This window comes from Jaculus jaculus, chromosome 1 (genome assembly GCF_020740685.1).
Source record: "Jaculus jaculus isolate mJacJac1 chromosome 1, mJacJac1.mat.Y.cur, whole genome shotgun sequence".
Lineage (NCBI taxonomy): Eukaryota > Metazoa > Chordata > Mammalia > Rodentia > Dipodidae > Jaculus > Jaculus jaculus.
In genome coordinates, this window is record NC_059102.1 from 340670432 (window position 1) to 340694294 (window position 23863).

Here is a 23863-nt window from a genome sequence, read left to right on the forward strand (position 1 = left end):
TCCTTGCAAATAAAATTTAATTAAAAAAAATGAAAAAAACATAATGAATTTTAGAATAGCAGTTAACACTCCGCACCAAATGCTCAGCATACAGCGTGTTCATTGGTCGTTGCAGCGGAAAGGGGATGTCTATTTGCGGAACGCCACCCTCTGCAAAACCATGCTCTGAACTGAATCAGGGCGGCTCCCGCGCGCATGCGCACTCCGGGGCGCGGCGTCTGCGTGCCTGCGTGCCTGCGTGCGCGTGCCCGCGGCGGCGGTGGGCGGGGCTCGCCGCGGCTCCGGGATCCGCCATGGCTGCGGTGCGGGGCTCGGTGCACCTGCCGCGCTGCGTGGTGTCCCCGGCGGGGAGGCACAGCGCCTCGCTCATCTTCCTGCATGGCTCAGGTGGAGTGTCAGGACGTCCTGTCCGCGGCGGCTGGGGCGCGCCTGCCCTCGGTGACCCGGCCTCCCGGCAAGGGGGCGCGGGGCAGCGCTGGCGGGAGGTCGGGGGCGGCTGGCCTTGCCCTCCAAACCCTCCTCTGTGCCCTCCATCCCTGGTCAGCTGCCAGCCCACAGCGTCGTCCCTAGGCCACCCTCCCCACCCCTCTCAGTCCCCCAGGTTTAGACAGTCCAGGTAAGTCAGCGAGCTGGCGTCTGCCTCCAGTGACCACCTGCTCACGCTGGCCCGTGGGAAGGACGGTGCCTGAGTCACAGTGTCCCGAGGTAGTATCGAGTGGGGGACCCCATCCGAGCGGCAGCGCTGGGTGAGGTTAACCCCTGCCTACCCCTCCTTCCTCACTCCTGTTTCCTCCTGCACGATGTGGAAGTCCAGACTGGGATTAACGAAACTGCTGCTCTCCTGTCCCTGTTCTTCTCCAAATCAGCAAAGAATTGAGAATGCAGGCTCATGGGAAGGGTCAGTTACGAAATTTATTTTAGGGAGAGATAGGAGGACCAGGAGGGAACCCAAACAGGAAAGCCCAAGCCCAGGGAAATTCTCCCCCTTCCTAGGGAGAAGACACCCCCACACACAGACACACACACACACACAGATAAGGGGCCAAGACAGCTCACACGTGTTGCTCAAGTCTCACCTAAATCGGGCCTCCAATTAGAATGAGCCTCATCCAGACTCAGGGGTGTAAGGGAGACAGGCCTGATTGGTTAGTGGGCTCAAGAGGAGCACTGACTTAGTCCAGTAGGAATGGCGCAACTCGGGGTCTAAGCCAAATAAACTGGGGGAGAAACAGGGAGCTGCTGAATAAGGACTTGGTGATTGAGGTGGTTTGAATAGATGGCCCCCAATATATTCAGTTCTTTATTGTTTGTAGTTTGCATCTGCTGGCTACCTGGCTGGAAGCAATGTCACTGGGTGATCTTAAGTTGTGGTGGTGGGATTCCGATTTCAACCTAAAGATATGCAAAGTGTGCCTAGCTGGAGTTCCTGAGGTGTGCTATGGCTTTTGTCCTTTAGGCTTGTACTTCCCTCTCTCTGCTTGGTCCTGTGAAGGCAGGCCAGCTTCTTCTGTCTTTATGGAACTTCCCCTGGATCTGTAAGCTTCAATAAATCCCTTCCTCCATAACTGTGTCTGGTCTGGAAGTTCATCTCAGTGAACCTGAAGCTGTCTGATACAGTGATGTTGCTTGCAGCCATCTTGGATGAGACTGGCTCAGACATGGGTTCTAATCTTGCCAGAGTAGGCAAGGTGGCATTATGTTTTGTGATTTAGTAGGTAAGTCCCTAGCTATAACCACCTCCCAGAAAACACACACACACAGAGAAAACAATACAGCCATATTGTTCCTAATCTGTATTATTAAAACTCCAAGGTACAGGGTAAAGTAACAAGCCGCCTTTAACCCAAGTACAGGCATTCTGCTTTTGCATTTCTTGCTTACCTATAGTTAATTTTCTTTCTCTCCCACTGGGTTGAAGGCTCATCTAGAGTAAGGGTAAAGACCCTTGTTTTACTCCTTGGCTGAATCAGGGTAAATTCAGGGGGAAAAAAACAATTAATGACATGCAACCACTCCTCAGAGGGCCTACCTAAATTAAGGAACCAAAACAATTCAGTTAATTTGTGTCAGCAGTGCATGGGAGATCACAAGATGGTGGACTTACTGCCAAGTGAATACTAAGGAGAGGGGAAAACGTGTGGTTAGGCACCATTAAGGCAGACGGAAGAGATTGTCAGAACTTTTTCCAGGAAAATAGTGTTTGAGCTCCGACATGTGTAAGCTTAATGGTCATGGGAAAGGGGAAGGGACTGGCAGGTAGAGTTCAAATCCCTCGTGGGAGGTGTTCTCTTGATTTTGAAAAGATTCAACAGGGTGTCTAAGTTCACTTGTAATTACTCTGAAGGGTGATGGTGAAGTTGAGAGTTGACCCCAAATCTATTGTCAACTTCTGTTAATTTAATCTTTTTGTATATTTTTATTTATTTGTAAGCAGAGAGATAGTATGGGTATACCAAGGTCTCTTGCTGCTGCAAAAGAACTTCAGACACATATGTCACATTGTGCACCTGGCTTTATGTGGATTCTAGGGAGTTGAACTCCAAGCCAGCAGGCTTTGCAAACATCACTGAGTCATCCCAGCCCAGTTCTGTTAATTTCATCACCTATCCATACCTTGGATTTGGACAACCCATGTGTAAGTGACTGACACTGGAATTACAGCCTCCTGGGTGACTCAACCTCCTCTCAGTTTGTGTTTACACAACCTCCAGAACGAACTTCTAGAACCCTTCCAATTCTCTGACAAATACTCACGCCTTCACGCTCAGTATTGGTGAAGTGCTGGCCTTTGCTGGGAGACGCCCATCTCTCCTTCCCCACTTTTCAGATGTCATCTGGCTCTCTCCTTTCTGGGTTCTTAGCTCTTGCTCTTTCCTCTGCCTTATGGGCTGTTTGCTTCTGCATCTCACTTCCTACCCCTGTGTATATTTTAGCTCAAGTTATTCAGCTACTCGGATGGGGGATGGGCCCCCAGCTTGTCATTGATGTGATAGGCTGTGTACAGACCACCTGGGGATGAGACAAAGCTGCCTCAGGCCAGCTCAGGAGCTCATGAGCTAGGTCCATTCTAAATACGAGAAAGCCTTGCAGTACCATGTGCTTCATCTTCAGGTGGCATGTGTCTTTCCTGTTGATATTGTGATCACTTGACTTACGCATACTTACAATATTACCTTAATGTTTTACGTCACTGATGGGCTAGCTGTGAATAGTGGACCATTAATAGTTATTCAGGAGATAATGTTGGAATTGGTGCCTTAATGAGTTGATTGACTTAAAAGTTTTAAGTTGTAAACTTTAAAAATTTTTCTTCTCAGTAAAACCTTGGATTTAAAGATATATTTTATTTACAAGCAGAGAAAGAGAGAGAGAGAGTATGGGGTGTACCAGGGCATCTTTCTGCTGCAAACAGAGTGCCACTTTGTGCATGGGTACTGGGGAATTGAGCTTTGGCCAACAGGTTTTGCAAGTAAGCACCTTTAACTGCAGACCTATCTCCTCTAACTTCTTGCATATACTTTGCTGATTTTTCAGTCTTGAAATATAGTCATGCATGCTGTTAGGCCATATAAACTTGTCATTAAAATTAAATTATAACTTCTTTAAATTAAAAATAAGTGGAAAAAACCCTCTGCAGAGTTGTTTCTTGTTTTTGTTTTGTTTTTCAAGGTAGGGTTTCAATCTCGCCCAGGCTGACCTGGAATTCACTGTGTAGTCTCAGGGTGGCCTTGAACTCTCATTGAACTGTTGCAAACAAGGATTTTGCCCTAGGTCACTCCACCTGCAATAGTAACATAGAAATGATAATGTTAAAAATTAGGTAAAGTAATTTCTTTTGCGAAAAGTTACTTGTATCTGTGATACTCAGCATATGAGGAAACTTAGAATTCCAGCCTAAGAAAGATCTTGGAACTGACAAATGATAAATCCAGAAGTAAAATAATCAAAATGCCTCATGTTCACAGCTCAGCCTCATGATGTTCTCTGTGTGCGAAGATTATTAAACTTCTTCATTCCAGCCTTTGTGAGATCTGGAAGCTACAGGCTGCTGTTAACTGCACTATGTTATTAAGATGTCTGTCTTACTGGAGATTTTGTGGTTCCTCAGGCGATTCTGGAAAGGGGTTGCGAATGTGGATCAAGCAGGTTCTAAACCAAGATTTAGCCTTCCAGCACATAAAGATCATTTATCCCACAGCTCCTTCCAGGTATGTGGCCATTGAATTCACATCTTAGTGTAACTGCATGGCATAAAATATGTGTATGTGCCAGCTAAATGCTTTTAAATTTAATTTCTGTACTTAAGATATTTTAAATTAGGGTACTTTTGCCCCCACAATGTATTCTTTATTTTGCAATTATAATACTCTGTGGCCAAGTTTTGCAGCCAGGTGAGTAATTTCCCTCTCTGAGTGTAAAGCATCCCCGAGACTCTGACTTTAGCCTTTTGCCTCACATGGCCCTCCCCTGTCTGCTTCCTGTGACCTCACACATTACTCACTGTTCAGACCACAATCCCCAAAACAGTGACTTCTGTAAACCCAGTCTTTCTAATAATTTAGTTAATCCATAACTCATGATGCTTGGAAAAGAGTTTTATGTCACTCTTTCCACATTTAAAAAGATTATTTAGAAATAAGGTTGTGCTCTTTGAATCAGTAAACCAGAATAGAACAGGAATTGACTACCTAATAACAATTTAGAGTATATAAACTATAGGTGTGTCAACAAAATTCATAATATTAGGAGTGGCATAGTTTTGAGACCAGAACTGCTTTTTGTACATATCAAATAAGCATATGCTAGTCTTTTATTCTAAATATATGTGGATTTTTCAGATATTTTGTTTTTTGGTGTGTAAGTAAAATAAAGTGCTGAGCTTTAACCTGATCTGATTTCTCCCTGTGTCTCCCTGATTTCTTCTCACTACACACACTGTGCGCTACACAGACCCTCTGGTTCATTCCTGTCAGTCAGCTTCACATTAAGGATAAAAAGCACTAGGATTTAGTGCACTTTGTGTATTAACTGACCAGAATGCACTTATCTAGCTGATAGACTTGAGAGAGGTAGAAGAAAATCGATCCATGTAAAACAGAAGATTCTAAGAAGTTACTGGCTAAATGTCAAAAGTGTTTGCTGTTTGTAACAGACTTTTAAGGTGAGGTAAAATGAGGAAGAATTAGTGACATTCCAATGGTAATGGGAAAGAGAAATATACTTCAGTCTAAATGTAATTAAATCATAAGAAAGACCATTGGAAATATGATTTTAGAAATTAGTACCTTTCATGTGAGTTTCATATGTCATCAACAATTGTAATATGAATTCTAAACCAATGATTATCCAGCTTCAGCTGGAGATATTTACTGCTCTGAATACCTTTATATGCATGTCCAAAGTATTAGTATTTATTGATGCTATTAAGATACAGTTTGGTGAAAGATTACTGAAAGAACTTATTTGAATTCTTCTAACTTTTTGTTATATGTACATAGTTAATAACATTTGAACAGGTACCACATTAAAAAAGGAAGAAACCAGCAAGATGTTAATAACATATTTAGGGGCTGGAGGGATGGCTTAGCAGTTAAGATGTTTGCCTGCAAGGCCAGAGGACCCAGGTTCAATTCCCCAGGACCCACGTAAGCCAGATGCACAAGGGGGCACAAGCGTCTGGAGTTTGTTTGCAGTGGCTGGAGGCCCTGGCGTGCCCATTCTCTCTATCTCTCTTGCTCTCTCTCTCCCTCTTTCTCTGTCAAATAAATAAATAAAAATAAAGTATATTTTAAAAAAATAACATATTTAATCCAGTATATCCAGTCTTATTTTAACATGCACAATATAAAATAGCTCATATTATTATTAATAAAACTTTAAAATCTGGCATTTTTACATGTTCGATACATTGCAATCTGAACTCTAATTAATTGACTAAATTTAAACTAATCTGAAGAGTCAGTCCTCAATTGCATCAGTTGTATGGTAAGTACCCTGTGACTCTGTGTATTGCCAGCGGCTACCATTTTGGGTTTTTTTTTATATTAAAAAATAGATCTCATAGACTGTTCTGAGAGGCACTGTTCTAGATCAGTTTTTATTTAAGGACAGTGACTTAAGTTTTCACTTTTAGTTAGAAAACTGCACAACGTTTCCAAGATTTTATTTTAAATAATAATTAATAATTGTAAAAAAGACTGAAGCGGGTATCAGCACACATGGGGAAAGATCTAGTTGACTCTTGGTAAGCATAAATTTCAATTTGTAGGAGCAAACTTGTCAAAGGCATACTAGAAGGAAGCCTTTCCAAGGTGAGTGTTTAGCCTGTCCTGTCGAGCAGGAGTAGCCAGCCTGGGTTAATCAAGCTAGAGAGAATTCTCAGCATGGAATATAATACTGTATACAATTGTGGTTTGTTATGTATTTTGTCTACATAGTCACTTTCTTTGGTGAAGGGGGAGTGTTATTTTTTCAGATAAGGTCTCACCTTGGCCAGGAGCTCATTATATAACCTAAGGTGCCCTTTACTTCATGAAGATCCCCCTGCCTAAGCCTTCTGAGTACTGGTATGTGAAACGTGGCTCCCATGCCTGGCTCTACTCTCTTTGCTGATCCTTATAGACACTGAGGGATACAATATCTGAATATTCAGCACAGAATCTGATAAGTGAATTTGAATATACATTTTGTAGAATTTCTTGTAGAAATTACTGTACTAGGAATAACTCTGAAGTTTGTTGTAATACTGATTATGCCTATGTAAGTTTTGAAAAAGTCAGTTTTATTCTGGTAAGTCACATAAGGATTTTTTCTAAGATTTGGCCAGTAATAGAATAGATACAGAGTGAGCAAAAGATGTTTTAGCTGCAGTGTGAAGCATGTGGGACTAATTTTGACCATTTAGGCCCAGGTTGAGGAGGCCTTGCTGTCATTAGGCCCGTGTTTTTTTTTAAAAAAGTCTTTTTAAAAAATATTTTATTTATTTATATGAGAGAAAGAGGCAGGCAGAGAGAGAGGGGTGGGGAAGAGAATGGGCATGCCAGGGCCTCTAACCACTGCAAACGGATTCCAGATGCATGCACCCCCTTGCACATCTGGCTTACATGGGCCCTGGGGAATTGAACCAGAGTCCTTTGGATTTGCAGGCAAATGCCTTAACTGCTAAGCCGTCTTCTCCAGCCGAGACCCATGTTTTTAACTTTGTTTTCAGACTTCACAACTCTTTTGTATAGTGTATTGTTAGAACAATCCAGTATTCATAGTATGGTCTACTGTTTCAAGACCTTGGGCCATTGTTCTAAACAGTTTTCTCTGCTTAGGCAAGAAATTTGAGCATAGATTATTGTCCTTGTTTTTGTAGCATGTTATCTGGGAAAATGAAGATGTCTGCTGTCTTCCATCTTCTCTCATGATATCCTCTGTGCCAGTGTATTAGCCAGAGTCCTCTAGAGGAACAGAACCCATAGATGAATTGTATTAAAAGGGAATTTATTGGATTAGTTTATGACAGTCCAACAACAGCAGATTACAGGCCTGAGAGTCAGAGAACCTGGTAGCTGCTCAGTCCACAAGGCTGGATGCCTCAGCGTTCCCAATCCAGCACTGAAGGCCTGGAGGCATCCTGGACAGATGCTGCTCTTCAGTCCATGCTGGTCTTCGGTCCACGCTGGAAAGCAGCAAACAGCAAGCCTCACGGGGGCAGAGAATTCTTTTCTTCCCAGAGCTTCTTTTGATAAAGCCTCCCCTCAAGAGGGGCTGCCCACTCCAGGGAAAGGGTTCCCCATGGAAGAAGGATTCCTCCTTTAGTCAATCCTTCCTGGCAGCAACCTCAGAGGCCCACTGATGAGGAATGTCTTTGGATTCCTAAACAGATCAAGTTGACATGAACTTAACCATCACAGCCAGTAATGTTCATTTCAGTACTCCTGTGTCATGTGCCTTCTTTGCTCTTCAAGATAGCATCAGTGGGCTGGAGAAATGGCTTAGCAGTTCAGGCACATGTCTTCAAAGCCTAAGAACCCTGGTTCAATTTTCCAGGTCCCACTTAAGCCAGATGCCCATGGTGGCACATGTGTTTGGAGTTTGTTTACACTAGCTAGAGGCCCTGACATGCCCATCCCACTCTCTCTCGTTCTCTCTTTCTCCCTTTCTCTGTCTCCAATAAATAAATAAAAATAAATTCTTTAAAACAATATTTGTTTAAGGTAGCATCAGAAGGAGGCTTATGCTGGATAAGAACCTTTCTTAACTCTTACTGTTTAAAACATAATTGATACTAGATAAATTTAAAATTTAGCTACTATTTTTAAAGTGTATCAGTATTTCATTATCATTTTACTGTAGACTTTTTGACATTGTCTGAATTGACAGCATTGTAGGTATCTCCTATTTTTTTTTCCTTCCTTCATCAGTGTTCTGAAAAGTACATGTGCAGTTCCCACAGTGGTGTGCTAAAATTTCATCTAGTTTTTAGATCTTTCCGTTGATGCCATTACGTGGTAAGCAGGAGTTAACTCATTTTACCCTGCCGTGTGTCTAGCCTCCCCTGTGGAGGTGATGGTTAACGTTTACATAGCCTGTGTCCGGTGAGTATTGATGGGAGTGAACGCAGTGCTTTCCCTTTCGTGCGTCATCCTGTCATCTCGCCCTCCTTGAAGTTCCGCTGCAGTATTCCAAGTAATCAAGTAATTTCTCTGTGAATCTTGACAGGAAATCTTTTAATATTAGTGCATTAATTACTTTATCATTGCTATGACCAAATCCCTGAACAGCATCAGCTTAGGAAGAAAAGCTGGTTTCAGCTGACCGCGGCATGGGAGGCGCTGCAAGCACAGGGCGAGTGTCCATCCTCGGCGCGCAGGAGGACGGCCCTTCCCTCCGCAGCCACGGCCCGGGCGAGCGGCCTGCGCCCCTCAAATTCCCACAGCCTTCTCCGGAGAGCACCCCAGCTATATGAAGGTTTGGGGGGTGAATTTAGTTTCTGTCATAGACCCAAGGCATTGAGAGGTTCTGTTTGTTTCTGAGTCACTGTTAAATTTGTGATTCTCAAAGAATTTCTATCTTTCACCTGAATTGTCAACTTGAATTGTAGCATTTTCATTTAAGGGTTGGTTGGTTTATTTCCTTTCTTTCTTATTTCCTTTCTTTCTTTCTTTCTTTCTTTTTTTTTTTTTTTTTTGAGATCGGGTCACACTCTAGCTCAAGCTGACCTGGAATTCACTATTTAGTCTCAGAGTGGCCTCGAACTCATGGCAATCCTTCTACCTCTGCCTCCTGAGTACTGGGATTAAAGACATATGTCACCACACCCAGCCTTAATGGTTTATTTCTGATAGTAGCATTTTATTTTCTTTCTTGATTCACCTTGTCAAGGGCTACCAACTTTATTCATCTTATAAGTTTCATTTTATTTTATTTATTTATTTATTTATAGGCAAGCAGAGAGAGAGGAAATAGAGAGAGAATGGGAACGCCAGGGCCTCCAGCCACTGCAAACAAACTCCAGAAACATATACCACCTTGTGCATCTGCCCCACATGGGTCCTGGGGAATCGAACCTGGGCCCTTTGGCTTTGCAGGCAAGTGATGTATCCGCTAAGCCATCTCTCCAGCCCTTTACTCATCTTTTTAGCAATGATTTGGGGTTTTCCATTTTCCTTCTTAACTTCATTAGATTTTGGAGACGGATTCACTGTGTCACCAAGGCCGACCTGGACTTGATGATTTTCCCGAGTCCTGGAACTACAGGTGCGCTCCAGCACACTCATCCCTGCTTTCTCTCTCTCGTTCTCTTGTTTCTCCAGCACACTCATCCCTGCATTCTCTGTCTCTTTCCCTTGATTATTCAGCACACTCATCCCTGCTTTCTCTCTCTCTTTCCCTTGTTTATTCAGCACACTCATCCCTGCTTTCTCTCTCTCGTTCTCTTGTTTCTCCAGCACACTCATCCCTGCGTTCTCTCTCTCGTTCTCTTGTTTCTCCAGCACACTCATCCCTGCTTTCTCTCTCTCGTTCTCTTGTTTCTCCAGCACACTCATCCCTGCTTTCTCTCTCTCGTTCTCTTGTTTCTCCAGCACGCTCATCCCTGCTTTCTCTCTCTCGTTCTCTTGTTTCTCCAGCACACTCATCCCTGCTTTCTCTCTCTCGTTCTCTTGTTTCTCCAGCACACTCATCCCTGCTTTCTCTCTCTCGTTCTCTTGTTTCTCCAGCACACTCATCCCTGCTTTCTCTCTCTCGTTCTCTTGTTTCTCCAGCACACTCATCCCTGCTTTCTCTCTCTCGTTCTCTTGTTTCTCCAGCACACTCATCCCTGCTTTCTCTCTCTCGTTCTCTTGTTTCTCCAGCACGCTCATCCCTGCTTTCTCTCTCTCGTTCTCTTGTTTCTCCAGCACACTCATCCCTGCTTTCTCTCTCTCGTTCTCTTGTTTCTCCAGCACGCTCATCCCTGCTTTCTCTCTCTCGTTCTCTTGTTTATTCAGCACACTCATCCCTGCTTTCTCTCTCTCGTTCTCTTCTTTATTCAGCACACTCATCCCTGCTTTCTCTCTCTCGTTCTCTTGTTTCTCCAGCACGCTCATCCCTGCTTTCTCTCTCTCGTTCTCTTGTTTCTCCAGCACGCTCATCCCTGCGTTCTCTCTCTCGTTCTCTTGTTTCTCCAGCACACTCATCCCTGCGTTCTCTCTCTCGTTCTCTTGTTTCTCCAGCACACTCATCCCTGCTTTCTCTCTCTCGTTCTCTTGTTTCTCCAGCACGCTCATCCCTGCTTTCTCTCTCTCGTTCTCTTGTTTCTCCAGCACGCTCATCCCTGCTTTCTCTCTCTCGTTCTCTTGTTTATTCAGCACGCTCATCCCTGCTTTCTCTCTCTCGTTCTCTTGTTTCTCCAGCACGCTCATCCCTGCTTTCTCTCTCTCGTTCTCTTGTTTATTCAGCACGCTCATCCCTGCGTTCTCTCTCTCGTTCTCTTGTTTCTCCAGCACGCTCATCCCTGCTTTCTCTCTCTCGTTCTCTTGTTTCTCCAGCACGCTCATCCCTGCTTTCTCTCTCTCGTTCTCTTGTTTCTCCAGCACGCTCATCCCTGCTTTCTCTCTCTCGTTCTCTTGTTTATTCAGCACGCTCATCCCTGCTTTCTCTCTCTCGTTCTCTTGTTTCTCCAGCACGCTCATCCCTGCTTTCTCTCTCTCGTTCTCTTGTTTATTCAGCACACTCATCCCTGCTTTCTCTCTCTCATTCTCTTGTTTCTCCAGCACACTCATCCCTGCTTTCTCTCTCTCGTTCTCTTGTTTCTCCAGCACACTCATCCCTGCTTTCTCTCTCTCGTTCTCTTGTTTCTCCAGCACACTCATCCCTGCTTTCTCTCTCTCGTTCTCTTGTTTATTCAGCACGCTCATCCCTGCTTTCTCTCTCTCGTTCTCTTGTTTCTCCAGCACGCTCATCCCTGCTTTCTCTCTCTCGTTCTCTTGTTTCTCCAGCACGCTCATCCCTGCTTTCTCTCTCTCGTTCTCTTGTTTATTCAGCACGCTCATCCCTGCTTTCTCTCTCTCGTTCTCTTGTTTCTCCAGCACGCTCATCCCTGCTTTCTCTCTCTCGTTCTCTTGTTTCTCCAGCACGCTCATCCCTGCTTTCTCTCTCTCGTTCTCTTGTTTCTCCAGCACGCTCATCCCTGCTTTCTCTCTCTCGTTCTCTTGTTTCTCCAGCACGCTCATCCCTGCTTTCTCTCTCTCGTTCTCTTGTTTCTCCAGCACACTCATCCCTGCTTTCTCTCTCTCGTTCTCTTGTTTCTCCAGCACGCTCATCCCTGCTTTCTCTCTCTCGTTCTCTTGTTTCTCCAGCACACTCATCCCTGCTTTCTCTCTCTCGTTCTCTTGTTTCTCCAGCACGCTCATCCCTGCTTTCTCTCTCTCGTTCTCTTGTTTCTCCAGCACACTCATCCCTGCTTTCTCTCTCTCGTTCTCTTGTTTATTCAGCACACTCATCCCTGCTTTCTCTCTCTCGTTCTCTTGTTTCTCCAGCACACTCATCCCTGCTTTCTCTCTCTCGTTCTCTTGTTTATTCAGCACACTCATCCCTGCTTTCTCTCTCTCGTTCTCTTGTTTCTCCAGCACGCTCATCCCTGCTTTCTCTCTCTCGTTCTCTTGTTTCTCCAGCACGCTCATCCCTGCTTTCTCTCTCTCGTTCTCTTGTTTATTCAGCACGCTCATCCCTGCTTTCTCTCTCTCGTTCTCTTGTTTCTCCAGCACGCTCATCCCTGCTTTCTCTCTCTCGTTCTCTTGTTTATTCAGCACGCTCATCCCTGCTTTCTCTCTCTCGTTCTCTTGTTTCTCCAGCACGCTCATCCCTGCTTTCTCTCTCTCGTTCTCTTGTTTCTCCAGCACGCTCATCCCTGCGTTCTCTCTCTCGTTCTCTTGTTTCTCCAGCACGCTCATCCCTGCGTTCTCTCTCTCGTTCTCTTGTTTCTCCAGCACGCTCATCCCTGCTTTCTCTCTCTCGTTCTCTTGTTTCTCCAGCACGCTCATCCCTGCTTTCTCTCTCTCGTTCTCTTGTTTCTCCAGCACACTCATCCCTGCGTTCTCTCTCTCGTTCTCTTGTTTCTCCAGCACACTCATCCCTGCTTTCTCTCTCTCGTTCTCTTGTTTATTCAGCACGCTCATCCCTGCTTTCTCTCTCTCGTTCTCTTGTTTCTCCAGCACGCTCATCCCTGCTTTCTCTCTCTCGTTCTCTTGTTTCTCCAGCACGCTCATCCCTGCTTTCTCTCTCTCGTTCTCTTGTTTATTCAGCACACTCATCCCTGCTTTCTCTCTCTCGTTCTCTTGTTTCTTCAGCACACTCATCCCTGCTTTCTCTCTCTCGTTCTCTTGTTTCTTCAGCACACTCATCCCTGCTTTCTCTCTCTCGTTCTCTTGTTTCTCCAGCACACTCATCCCTGCGTTCTCTCTCTCGTTCTCTTGTTTATTCAGCACACTCATCCCTGCTTTCTCTCTCTCGTTCTCTTGTTTCTCCAGCACGCTCATCCCTGCTTTATCTCTCTCGTTCTCTTGTTTCTCCAGCACGCTCATCCCTGCTTTCTCTCTCTCGTTCTCTTGTTTCTCCAGCACGCTCATCCCTGCTTTCTCTCTCTCGTTCTCTTGTTTCTCCAGCACGCTCATCCCTGCTTTCTCTCTCTCGTTCTCTTGTTTCTCCAGCACGCTCATCCCTGCTTTCTCTCTCTCGTTCTCTTGTTTATTCAGCACGCTCACCCCTGCTTTCTCTCTCTCGTTCTCTTGTTTCTCCAGCACGCTCATCCCTGCTTTCTCTCTCTCGTTCTCTTGTTTCTCCAGCACGCTCATCCCTGCTTTCTCTCTCTCGTTCTCTTGTTTATTCAGCACACTCATCCCTGCGTTCTCTCTCTCGTTCTCTTGTTTCTCCAGCACACTCATCCCTGCTTTCTCTCTCTCGTTCTCTTGTTTCTTCAGCACGCTCACCCCTGCTTTCTCTCTCTCGTTCTCTTGTTTCTCCAGCACGCTCATCCCTGCTTTCTCTCTCTCGTTCTCTTGTTTCTTCAGCACGCTCACCCCTGCTTTCTCTCTCTCGTTCTCTTGTTTCTCCAGCACGCTCATCCCTGCTTTCTCTCTCTCGTTCTCTTGTTTCTCCAGCACACTCATCCCTGCTTTCTCTCTCTCGTTCTCTTGTTTCTTCAGCACACTCATCCCTGCTTTCTCTCTCTCGTTCTCTTGTTTCTCCAGCACACTCATCCCTGCTTTCTCTCTCTCGTTCTCTTGTTTCTCCAGCACACTCATCCCTGCCTTCTCTCTCTCGTTCTCTTTCTCTCTCTCGTTCTCTTGTTTATTCAGCACACTCATCCCTGCTTTCTCTCTCTCGTTCTCTTGTTTCTCCAGCACACTCATCCCTGCTTTCTCTCTCTCGTTCTCTTGTTTATTCAGCACACTCATCCCTGCTTTCTCTCTCTCGTTCTCTTGTTTATTCAGCACGCTCATCCCTGCTTTCTCTCTCTCGTTCTCTTGTTTCTCCAGCACGCTCATCCCTGCTTTCTCTCTCTCGTTCTCTTGTTTCTCCAGCACGCTCATCCCTGCTTTCTCTCTCTCGTTCTCTTGTTTCTCCAGCACGCTCATCCCTGCTTTCTCTCTCTCGTTCTCTTGTTTCTCCAGCACGCTCATCCCTGCTTTCTCTCTCTCGTTCCCTTGTTTATTCAGCACGCTCATCCCTGCTTTCTCTCTCTCGTTCTCTTGTTTCTTCAGCACACTCATCCCTGCTTTCTCTCTCTCGTTCTCTTGTTTATTCAGCACACTCATCCCTGCTTTCTCTCTCTCGTTCTCTTGTTTCTCCAGCACACTCATCCCTGCTTTCTCTCTCTCGTTCTCTTGTTTCTTCAGCACACTCATCCCTGCTTTCTCTCTCTCGTTCTCTTGTTTCTTCAGCACACTCATCCCTGCGTTCTCTCTCTCGTTCTCTTGTTTATTCAGCACACTCATCTCTGCTTTCTCTCTCTCGTTCTCTTGTTTACTCAGCACACTCATCCCTGCTTTCTCTCTCTCGTTCTCTTGTTTCTCCAGCACGCTCATCCCTGCTTTCTCTCTCTCGTTCTCTTGTTTATTCAGCACACTCATCCCTGCTTTCTCTCTCTCGTTCCCTTGTTTATTCAGCACACTCATCCCTGATTTCTCTCTCTCGTTCTCTTGTTTCTCCAGCACACTCATCCCTGCTTTCTCTCTCTCGTTCTCTTGTTTATTCAGCACGCTCATCCCTGCTTTCTCTCTCTCGTTCTCTTGTTTCTTCAGCACACTCATCCCTGCTTTCTCTCTCTCGTTCTCTTGTTTATTCAGCACACTCATCCCTGCTTTCTCTCTCGTTCTCTTGTTTCTCCAGCACGCTCATCCCTGCTTTCTCTCTCTCGTTCTCTTGTTTCTTCAGCACACTCATCCCTGCTTTCTCTCTCTCGTTCTCTTGTTTATTCAGCACACTCATCCCTGCTTTCTCTCTCTCGTTCTCTTGTTTCTCCAGCACACTCATCCCTGCTTTCTCTCTCTCGTTCTCTTGTTTCTCCAGCACGCTCATCCCTGCTTTCTCTCTCTCGTTCTCTTGTTTCTCCAGCACGCTCATCCCTGCTTTCTCTCTCTCGTTCTCTTGTTTCTCCAGCACGCTCATCCCTGCTTTCTCTCTCTCGTTCTCTTGTTTCTCCAGCACACTCATCCCTGCTTTCTCTCTCTCGTTCTCTTGTTTATTCAGCACACTCATCCCTGCTTTCTCTCTCTCGTTCTCTTGTTTATTCAGCACGCTCATCCCTGCTTTCTCTCTCTCGTTCTCTTGTTTCTCCAGCACGCTCATCCCTGCTTTCTCTCTCTCGTTCTCTTGTTTCTCCAGCACGCTCATCCCTGCTTTCTCTCTCTCGTTCTCTTGTTTATTCAGCACGCTCATCCCTGCTTTCTCTCTCTCGTTCTCTTGTTTCTCCAGCACGCTCATCCCTGCTTTCTCTCTCTCGTTCTCTTGTTTATTCAGCACGCTCATCCCTGCTTTCTCTCTCTCGTTCTCTTGTTTCTCCAGCACGCTCATCCCTGCTTTCTCTCTCTCGTTCTCTTGTTTATTCAGCACACTCATCCCTGCTTTCTCTCTCTCGTTCTCTTGTTTCTCCAGCACACTCATCCCTGCTTTCTCTCTCTCGTTCTCTTGTTTCTCCAGCACGCTCATCCCTGCTTTCTCTCTCTCGTTCTCTTGTTTCTCCAGCACGCTCATCCCTGCTTTCTCTCTCTCGTTCTCTTGTTTCTCCAGCACGCTCATCCCTGCTTTCTCTCTCTCGTTCTCTTGTTTCTCCAGCACGCTCATCCCTGCTTTCTCTCTCTCGTTCTCTTGTTTATTCAGCACGCTCATCCCTGCTTTCTCTCTCTCGTTCTCTTGTTTCTCCAGCACGCTCATCCCTGCTTTCTCTCTCTCGTTCTCTTGTTTCTCCAGCACACTCATCCCTGCGTTCTCTCTCTCGTTCTCTTGTTTCTCCAGCACACTCATCCCTGCTTTCTCTCTCTCGTTCTCTTGTTTATTCAGCACGCTCATCCCTGCTTTCTCTCTCTCGTTCTCTTGTTTCTCCAGCACGCTCATCCCTGCTTTCTCTCTCTCGTTCTCTTGTTTCTCCAGCACGCTCATCCCTGCTTTCTCTCTCTCGTTCTCTTGTTTCTTCAGCACACTCATCCCTGCTTTCTCTCTCTCGTTCTCTTGTTTCTTCAGCACACTCATCCCTGCTTTCTCTCTCTCGTTCTCTTGTTTCTTCAGCACACTCATCCCTGCTTTCTCTCTCTCGTTCTCTTGTTTCTCCAGCACACTCATCCCTGCGTTCTCTCTCTCGTTCTCTTGTTTATTCAGCACACTCATCCCTGCTTTCTCTCTCTCGTTCTCTTGTTTCTCCAGCACGCTCATCCCTGCTTTATCTCTCTCGTTCTCTTGTTTCTCCAGCACGCTCATCCCTGCTTTCTCTCTCTCGTTCTCTTGTTTCTCCAGCACGCTCATCCCTGCTTTCTCTCTCTCGTTCTCTTGTTTCTCCAGCACGCTCATCCCTGCTTTCTCTCTCTCGTTCTCTTGTTTCTCCAGCACGCTCATCCCTGCTTTCTCTCTCTCGTTCTCTTGTTTATTCAGCACGCTCACCCCTGCTTTCTCTCTCTCGTTCTCTTGTTTCTCCAGCACGCTCATCCCTGCTTTCTCTCTCTCGTTCTCTTGTTTCTCCAGCACGCTCATCCCTGCTTTCTCTCTCTCGTTCTCTTGTTTATTCAGCACACTCATCCCTGCGTTCTCTCTCTCGTTCTCTTGTTTCTCCAGCACACTCATCCCTGCTTTCTCTCTCTCGTTCTCTTGTTTCTTCAGCACGCTCACCCCTGCTTTCTCTCTCTCGTTCTCTTGTTTCTCCAGCACGCTCATCCCTGCTTTCTCTCTCTCGTTCTCTTGTTTCTTCAGCACGCTCACCCCTGCTTTCTCTCTCTCGTTCTCTTGTTTCTCCAGCACGCTCATCCCTGCTTTCTCTCTCTCGTTCTCTTGTTTCTCCAGCACACTCATCCCTGCTTTCTCTCTCTCGTTCTCTTGTTTCTTCAGCACACTCATCCCTGCTTTCTCTCTCTCATTCTCTTGTTTCTCCAGCACACTCATCCCTGCTTTCTCTCTCTCGTTCTCTTGTTTCTCCAGCACACTCATCCCTGCCTTCTCTCTCTCGTTCTCTTTCTCTCTCTCGTTCTCTTGTTTATTCAGCACACTCATCCCTGCTTTCTCTCTCTCGTTCTCTTGTTTCTCCAGCACACTCATCCCTGCTTTCTCTCTCTCGTTCTCTTGTTTATTCAGCACACTCATCCCTGCTTTCTCTCTCTCGTTCTCTTGTTTATTCAGCACACTCATCCCTGCTTTCTCTCTCTCGTTCTCTTGTTTCTCCAGCACGCTCATCCCTGCTTTCTCTCTCTCGTTCTCTTGTTTCTCCAGCACGCTCATCCCTGCTTTCTCTCTCTCGTTCTCTTGTTTCTCCAGCACGCTCATCCCTGCTTTCTCTCTCTCGTTCTCTTGTTTCTCCAGCACGCTCATCCCTGCTTTCTCTCTCTCGTTCCCTTGTTTATTCAGCACGCTCATCCCTGCTTTCTCTCTCTCGTTCTCTTGTTTCTTCAGCACGCTCATCCCTGCTTTCTCTCTCTCGTTCTCTTGTTTCTTCAGCACACTCATCCCTGCTTTCTCTCTCTCGTTCTCTTGTTTATTCAGCACACTCATCCCTGCTTTCTCTCTCTCGTTCTCTTGTTTCTCCAGCACACTCATCCCTGCTTTCTCTCTCTCGTTCTCTTGTTTCTTCAGCACACTCATCCCTGCGTTCTCTCTCTCGTTCTCTTGTTTACTCAGCACACTCATCCCTGCTTTCTCTCTCTCGTTCTCTTGTTTCTTCAGCACACTCATCCCTGCGTTCTCTCTCTCGTTCTCTTGTTTATTCAGCACACTCATCTCTGCTTTCTCTCTCTCGTTCTCTTGTTTACTCAGCACACTCATCCCTGCTTTCTCTCTCTCGTTCTCTTGTTTCTCCAGCACGCTCATCCCTGCTTTCTCTCTCTCGTTCTCTTGTTTATTCAGCACACTCATCCCTGCTTTCTCTCTCTCGTTCCCTTGTTTATTCAGCACACTCATCCCTGATTTCTCTCTCTCGTTCTCTTGTTTCTCCAGCACGCTCATCCCTGCTTTCTCTCTCTCGTTCTCTTGTTTCTTCAGCACGCTCATCCCTGCTTTCTCTCTCTCGTTCTCTTGTTTCTTCAGCACACTCATCCCTGCTTTCTCTCTCTCGTTCTCTTGTTTATTCAGCACACTCATCCCTGCTTTCTCTCTCGTTCTCTTGTTTCTCCAGCACGCTCATCCCTGCTTTCTCTCTCTCGTTCTCTTGTTTCTTCAGCACACTCATCCCTGCTTTCTCTCTCTCGTTCTCTTGTTTATTCAGCACACTCATCCCTGCTTTCTCTCTCTCGTTCTCTTGTTTCTCCAGCACACTCATCCCTGCTTTCTCTCTCTCGTTCTCTTGTTTCTCCAGCACGCTCATCCCTGCTTTCTCTCTCTCGTTCTCTTGTTTCTCCAGCACGCTCATCCCTGCTTTCTCTCTCTCGTTCTCTTGTTTCTCCAGCACGCTCATCCCTGCTTTCTCTCTCTCGTTCTCTTGTTTCTCCAGCACACTCATCCCTGCTTTCTCTCTCTCGTTCTCTTGTTTATTCAGCACACTCATCCCTGCTTTCTCTCTCTCGTTCTCTTGTTTATTCAGCACACTCATCCCTGCTTTCTCTCTCTCGTTCTCTTGTTTCTCCAGCACGCTCATCCCTGCTTTCTCTCTCTCGTTCTCTTGTTTATTCAGCACGCTCATCCCTGCTTTCTCTCTCTCGTTCTCTTGTTTCTCCAGCACGCTCATCCCTGCTTTCTCTCTCTCGTTCTCTTGTTTATTCAGCACACTCATCCCTGCTTTCTCTCTCTCGTTCTCTTCTTTATTCAGCACACTCATCCCTGCTTTCTCTCTCTCGTTCTCTTGTTTATTCAGCACACTCATCCCTGCTTTCTCTCTCTCGTTCCCTTGTTGATTCAGCACACTCACCCCTGCTTTCTCTCTCTCGTTCTCTTGTTTCTCCAGCACGCTCATCCCTGCTTTCTCTCTCTCGTTCCCTTGTTTATTCAGCACACTCATCCCTGCTTTCTCTCTCTCGTTCCCTTGTTTATTCAGCACACTCATCCCTGCTTTCTCTCTCTCGTTCTCTTGTTTATTCAGCACACTCATCCCTGCTTTCTCTCTCTCGTTCTCTTGTTTCTCCAGCACGCTCATCCCTGCTTTCTCTCTCTCGTTCTCTTGTTGATTCAGCACACTCACCCCTGCTTTCTCTCTCTCGTTCTCTTGTTTCTCCAGCACACTCATCCCTGCTTTCTCTCTCTCGTTCTCTTGTTTATTCAGCACACTCATCCCTGCTTTCTCTCTCTCGTTCTCTTGTTTCTCCAGCACACTCATCCCTGCTTTCTCTCTCTCGTTCTCTTGTTGATTCAGCACACTCACCCCTGCTTTCTCTCTCTCGTTCTCTTGTTTCTCCAGCACACTCATCCCTGCTTTCTCTCTCTCGTTCTCTTGTTGATTCAGCACACTCATCCCTGCTTTCTCTCTCTCGTTCTCTTGTTGATTCAGCACACTCATCCCTGCTTTCTCTCTCTCGTTCTCTTGTTTATTCAGCACACTCATCCCTGCTTTCTCTCTCTCGTTCTCTTGTTTCTCCAGCACACTCATCCCTGCTTTCTCTCTCTCGTTCTCTTGTTTCTGCAGCACACTCATCCCTGCGTTCTCTCTCTCGTTCTCTTGTTTCTCCAGCACGCTCATCCCTGCTTTCTCTCTCTCGTTCTCTTCTTTATTCAGCACACTCATCCCTGCTTTCTCTCTTTCGTTCTCTTGTTTCTCCAGCACGCTCATCCCTGCTTTCTCTCTCTCGTTCTCTTCTTTATTCAGCACACTCATCCCTGCTTTCTCTCTCTCGTTCTCTTGTTTATTCAGCACACTCATCCCTGCTTTCTCTCTCTCGTTCTCTTCTTTATTCAGCACACTCATCCCTGCTTTCTCTCTCTCGTTCCCTTGTTTATTCAGCACACTCATCCCTGCTTTCTCTCTCTCGTTCTCTTGTTTATTCAGCACGCTCATCCCTGCGTTCTCTCTCTCGTTCTCTTCTTTATTCAGCACGCTCATCCCTGCGTTCTCTCTCTCGTTCTCTTGTTTCTCCAGCACGCTCATCCCTGCTTTCTCTCTCTCGTTCTCTTGTTTCTCCAGCACACTCATCCCTGCTTTCTCTCTCTCCTTCTCTTGTTTATCCAGCACACTCATCCCTGCTTTCTCTCTCTCGTTCTCTTGTTTCTCCAGCACACTCATCCCTGCTTTCTCTCTCTCGTTCTCTTGTTTCTCCAGCACACTCATCCCTGCTTTCTCTCTCTCGTTCTCTTCTTTATTCAGCACACTCATCCCTGCTTTCTCTCTCTCGTTCTCTTGTTTATTCAGCACACTCATCCCTGCTTTCTCTCTCTCGTTCTCTTCTTTATTCAGCACACTCATCCCTGCTTTCTCTCTCTCGTTCTCTTGTTTCTCCAGCACACTCATCCCTGCTTTCTCTCTCTCGTTCTCTTGTTTATTCAGCACACTCATCCCTGCTTTCTCTCTCTCGTTCTCTTGTTTATTCAGCACACTCATCCCTGCTTTCTCTCTCTCGTTCTCTTGTTTCTCCAGCACAATCATCCCTGCGTTCTCTCTCTCGTTCTCTTGTTTCTCCAGCACACTCATCCCTGCGTTCTCTCTCTCGTTCTCTTGTTTCTTCAGCACACTCATCCCTGCGTTCTCTCTCTCGTTCTCTTGTTTCTCCAGCACACTCATCCCTGCTTTCTCTCTCTCGTTCTCTTGTTTATTCAGCACACTCATCCCTGCTTTCTCTCTCTCGTTCTCTTGTTTATTCAGCACACTCATCCCTGCTTTCTCTCTCTCGTTCTCTTGTTTCTCCAGCACACTCATCCCTGCTTTCTCTCTCTCGTTCTCTTCTTTATTCAGCACACTCATCCCTGCTTTCTCTCTCTTGTTCTCTTGTTTCTCCAGCACGCTCATCCCTGCTTTCTCTCTCTCGTTCTCTTGTTTCTTCAGCACACTCATCCCTGCTTTCTCTCTCTCGTTCTCTTCTTTATTCAGCACACTCATCCCTGCTTTCTCTCTCTCGTTCTCTTCTTTATTCAGCACACTCATCCCTGCTTTCTCTCTCTCGTTCTCTTGTTTCTTCAGCACACTCATCCCTGCTTTCTCTCTCTCGTTCCCTTGTTTATTCAGCACACTCATCCCTGCTTTCTCTCTCTCGTTCTCTTGTTTATTCAGCACACTCATCCCTGCTTTCTCTCTCTCGTTCCCTTGTTTATTCAGCACACTCATCCCTGCTTTCTCTCTCTCGTTCCCTTGTTTATTCAGCACACTCATCCCTGCTTTCTCTCTCTCGTTCTCTTGTTTCTCCAGCACACTCATCCCTGCTTTCTCTCTCTCGTTCCCTTGTTTATTCAGCACACTCATCCCTGCTTTCTCTCTCGTTCTCTTGTTTATTCAGCACACTCATCCCTGCTTTCTCTCTCTCGTTCTCTTGTTTATTCAGCACACTCATCCCTGCTTTCTCTCTCTCGTTCCCTTGTTTATTCAGCACACTCATCCCTGCTTTCTCTCTCTCGTTCTCTTGTTTCTCCAGCACACTCATCCCTGCTTTCTCTCTCTCGTTCCCTTGTTTATTCAGCACACTCATCCCTGCTTTCTCTCTCTCGTTCCCTTGTTTATTCAGCACACTCATCCCTGCGTTCTCTCTCTCGTTCTCTTGTTTATTCAGCACACTCATCCCTGCTTTCTCTCTCTCGTTCTCTTGTTTCTCCAGCACGCTCATCCCTGCTTTCTCTCTCTCGTTCTCTTGTTTCTCCAGCACACTCATCCCTGCTTTCTCTCTCTCGTTCTCTTGTTTCTTCAGCACACTCATCCCTGCTTTCTCTCTCTCGTTCTCTTCTTTATTCAGCACACTCATCCCTGCTTTCTCTCTCTCGTTCTCTTGTTTCTTCAGCACACTCATCCCTGCTTTCTCTCTCTCGTTCTCTTCTTTATTCAGCACACTCATCCCTGCTTTCTCTCTCTCGTTCTCTTCTTTATTCAGCACACTCATCCCTGCTTTCTCTCTCTCGTTCCCTTGTTTATTCAGCACACTCATCCCTGCTTTCTCTCTCTCGTTCCCTTGTTTATTCAGCACACTCATCCCTGCTTTCTCTCTCTCGTTCTCTTGTTTCTCCAGCACACTCATCCCTGCTTTCTCTCTCTCGTTCCCTTGTTTATTCAGCACACTCATCCCTGCTTTCTCTCTCGTTCTCTTGTTTATTCAGCACACTCATCCCTGCTTTCTCTCTCTCGTTCTCTTGTTTATTCAGCACACTCATCTCTGCTTTCTCTCTCTCGTTCTCTTGTTTACTCAGCACACTCATCCCTGCTTTCTCTCTCTCGTTCTCTTGTTTCTCCAGCACGCTCATCCCTGCTTTCTCTCTCTCGTTCTCTTGTTTATTCAGCACGCTCATCCCTGCTTTCTCTCTCTCGTTCTCTTGTTTATTCAGCACGCTCATCCCTGCTTTCTCTCTCTCGTTCTCTTGTTTCTCCAGCACGCTCATCCCTGCTTTCTCTCTCTCGTTCTCTTGTTTCTTCAGCACACTCATCCCTGCTTTCTCTCTCTCGTTCTCTTGTTTATTCAGCACACTCATCCCTGCTTTCTCTCTCTCGTTCTCTTGTTTCTCCAGCACGCTCATCCCTGCTTTCTCTCTCTCGTTCTCTTGTTTCTCCAGCACGCTCATCCCTGCTTTCTCTCTCTCGTTCTCTTGTTTCTCCAGCACGCTCATCCCTGCTTTCTCTCTCTCGTTCTCTTGTTTCTCCAGCACGCTCATCCCTGCTTTCTCTCTCTCGTTCTCTTGTTTCTCCAGCACACTCATCCCTGCTTTCTCTCTCTCGTTCTCTTGTTTATTCAGCACACTCATCCCTGCTTTCTCTCTCTCGTTCTCTTGTTTATTCAGCACACTCATCCCTGCTTTCTCTCTCTCGTTCTCTTGTTTCTCCAGCACGCTCATCCCTGCTTTCTCTCTCTCGTTCTCTTGTTTATTCAGCACGCTCATCCCTGCTTTCTCTCTCTCGTTCTCTTCTTTATTCAGCACACTCATCCCTGCTTTCTCTCTCTCGTTCTCTTGTTTATTCAGCACACTCATCCCTGCTTTCTCTCTCTCGTTCCCTTGTTGATTCAGCACACTCACCCCTGCTTTCTCTCTCTCGTTCTCTTGTTTCTCCAGCACACTCATCCCTGCTTTCTCTCTCTCGTTCTCTTGTTTATTCAGCACACTCATCCCTGCGTTCTCTCTCTCGTTCTCTTGTTGATTCAGCACACTCATCCCTGCTTTCTCTCTCTCGTTCCCTTGTTTATTCAGCACACTCATCCCTGCTTTCTCTCTCTCGTTCCCTTGTTTATTCAGCACACTCATCCCTGCTTTCTCTCTCTCGTTCTCTTGTTTATTCAGCACACTCATCCCTGCTTTCTCTCTCTCGTTCTCTTGTTTCTCCAGCACGCTCATCCCTGCTTTCTCTCTCTCGTTCTCTTGTTGATTCAGCACACTCACCCCTGCTTTCTCTCTCTCGTTCTCTTGTTTATTCAGCACACTCATCCCTGCTTTCTCTCTCTCGTTCTCTTGTTTCTCCAGCACACTCATCCCTGCTTTCTCTCTCTCGTTCTCTTGTTGATTCAGCACACTCACCCCTGCTTTCTCTCTCTCGTTCTCTTGTTTCTCCAGCACACTCATCCCTGCTTTCTCTCTCTCGTTCTCTTGT

At 46.1% G+C, this 23863-nt stretch overlaps 1 protein-coding gene across 1 annotated transcript in view; it reads left to right on the top strand.

The window, feature by feature from the left end:
- The first annotated feature begins 263 nt into the window (after nucleotides 1–263).
- The window catches only part of Lyplal1 (lysophospholipase like 1), a 55874-nt gene continuing 32274 nt past the window's right edge, over nucleotides 264–23863 (top strand). The window contains exons 1-2 of the mRNA XM_004670109.2: nucleotides 264–387; nucleotides 4109–4208. Coding sequence (XP_004670166.1) covers nucleotides 294–387; nucleotides 4109–4208 — 194 coding nt within the window. The 5' untranslated portion in view covers nucleotides 264–293. The remainder of the gene's footprint in view (nucleotides 388–4108; nucleotides 4209–23863) is intronic.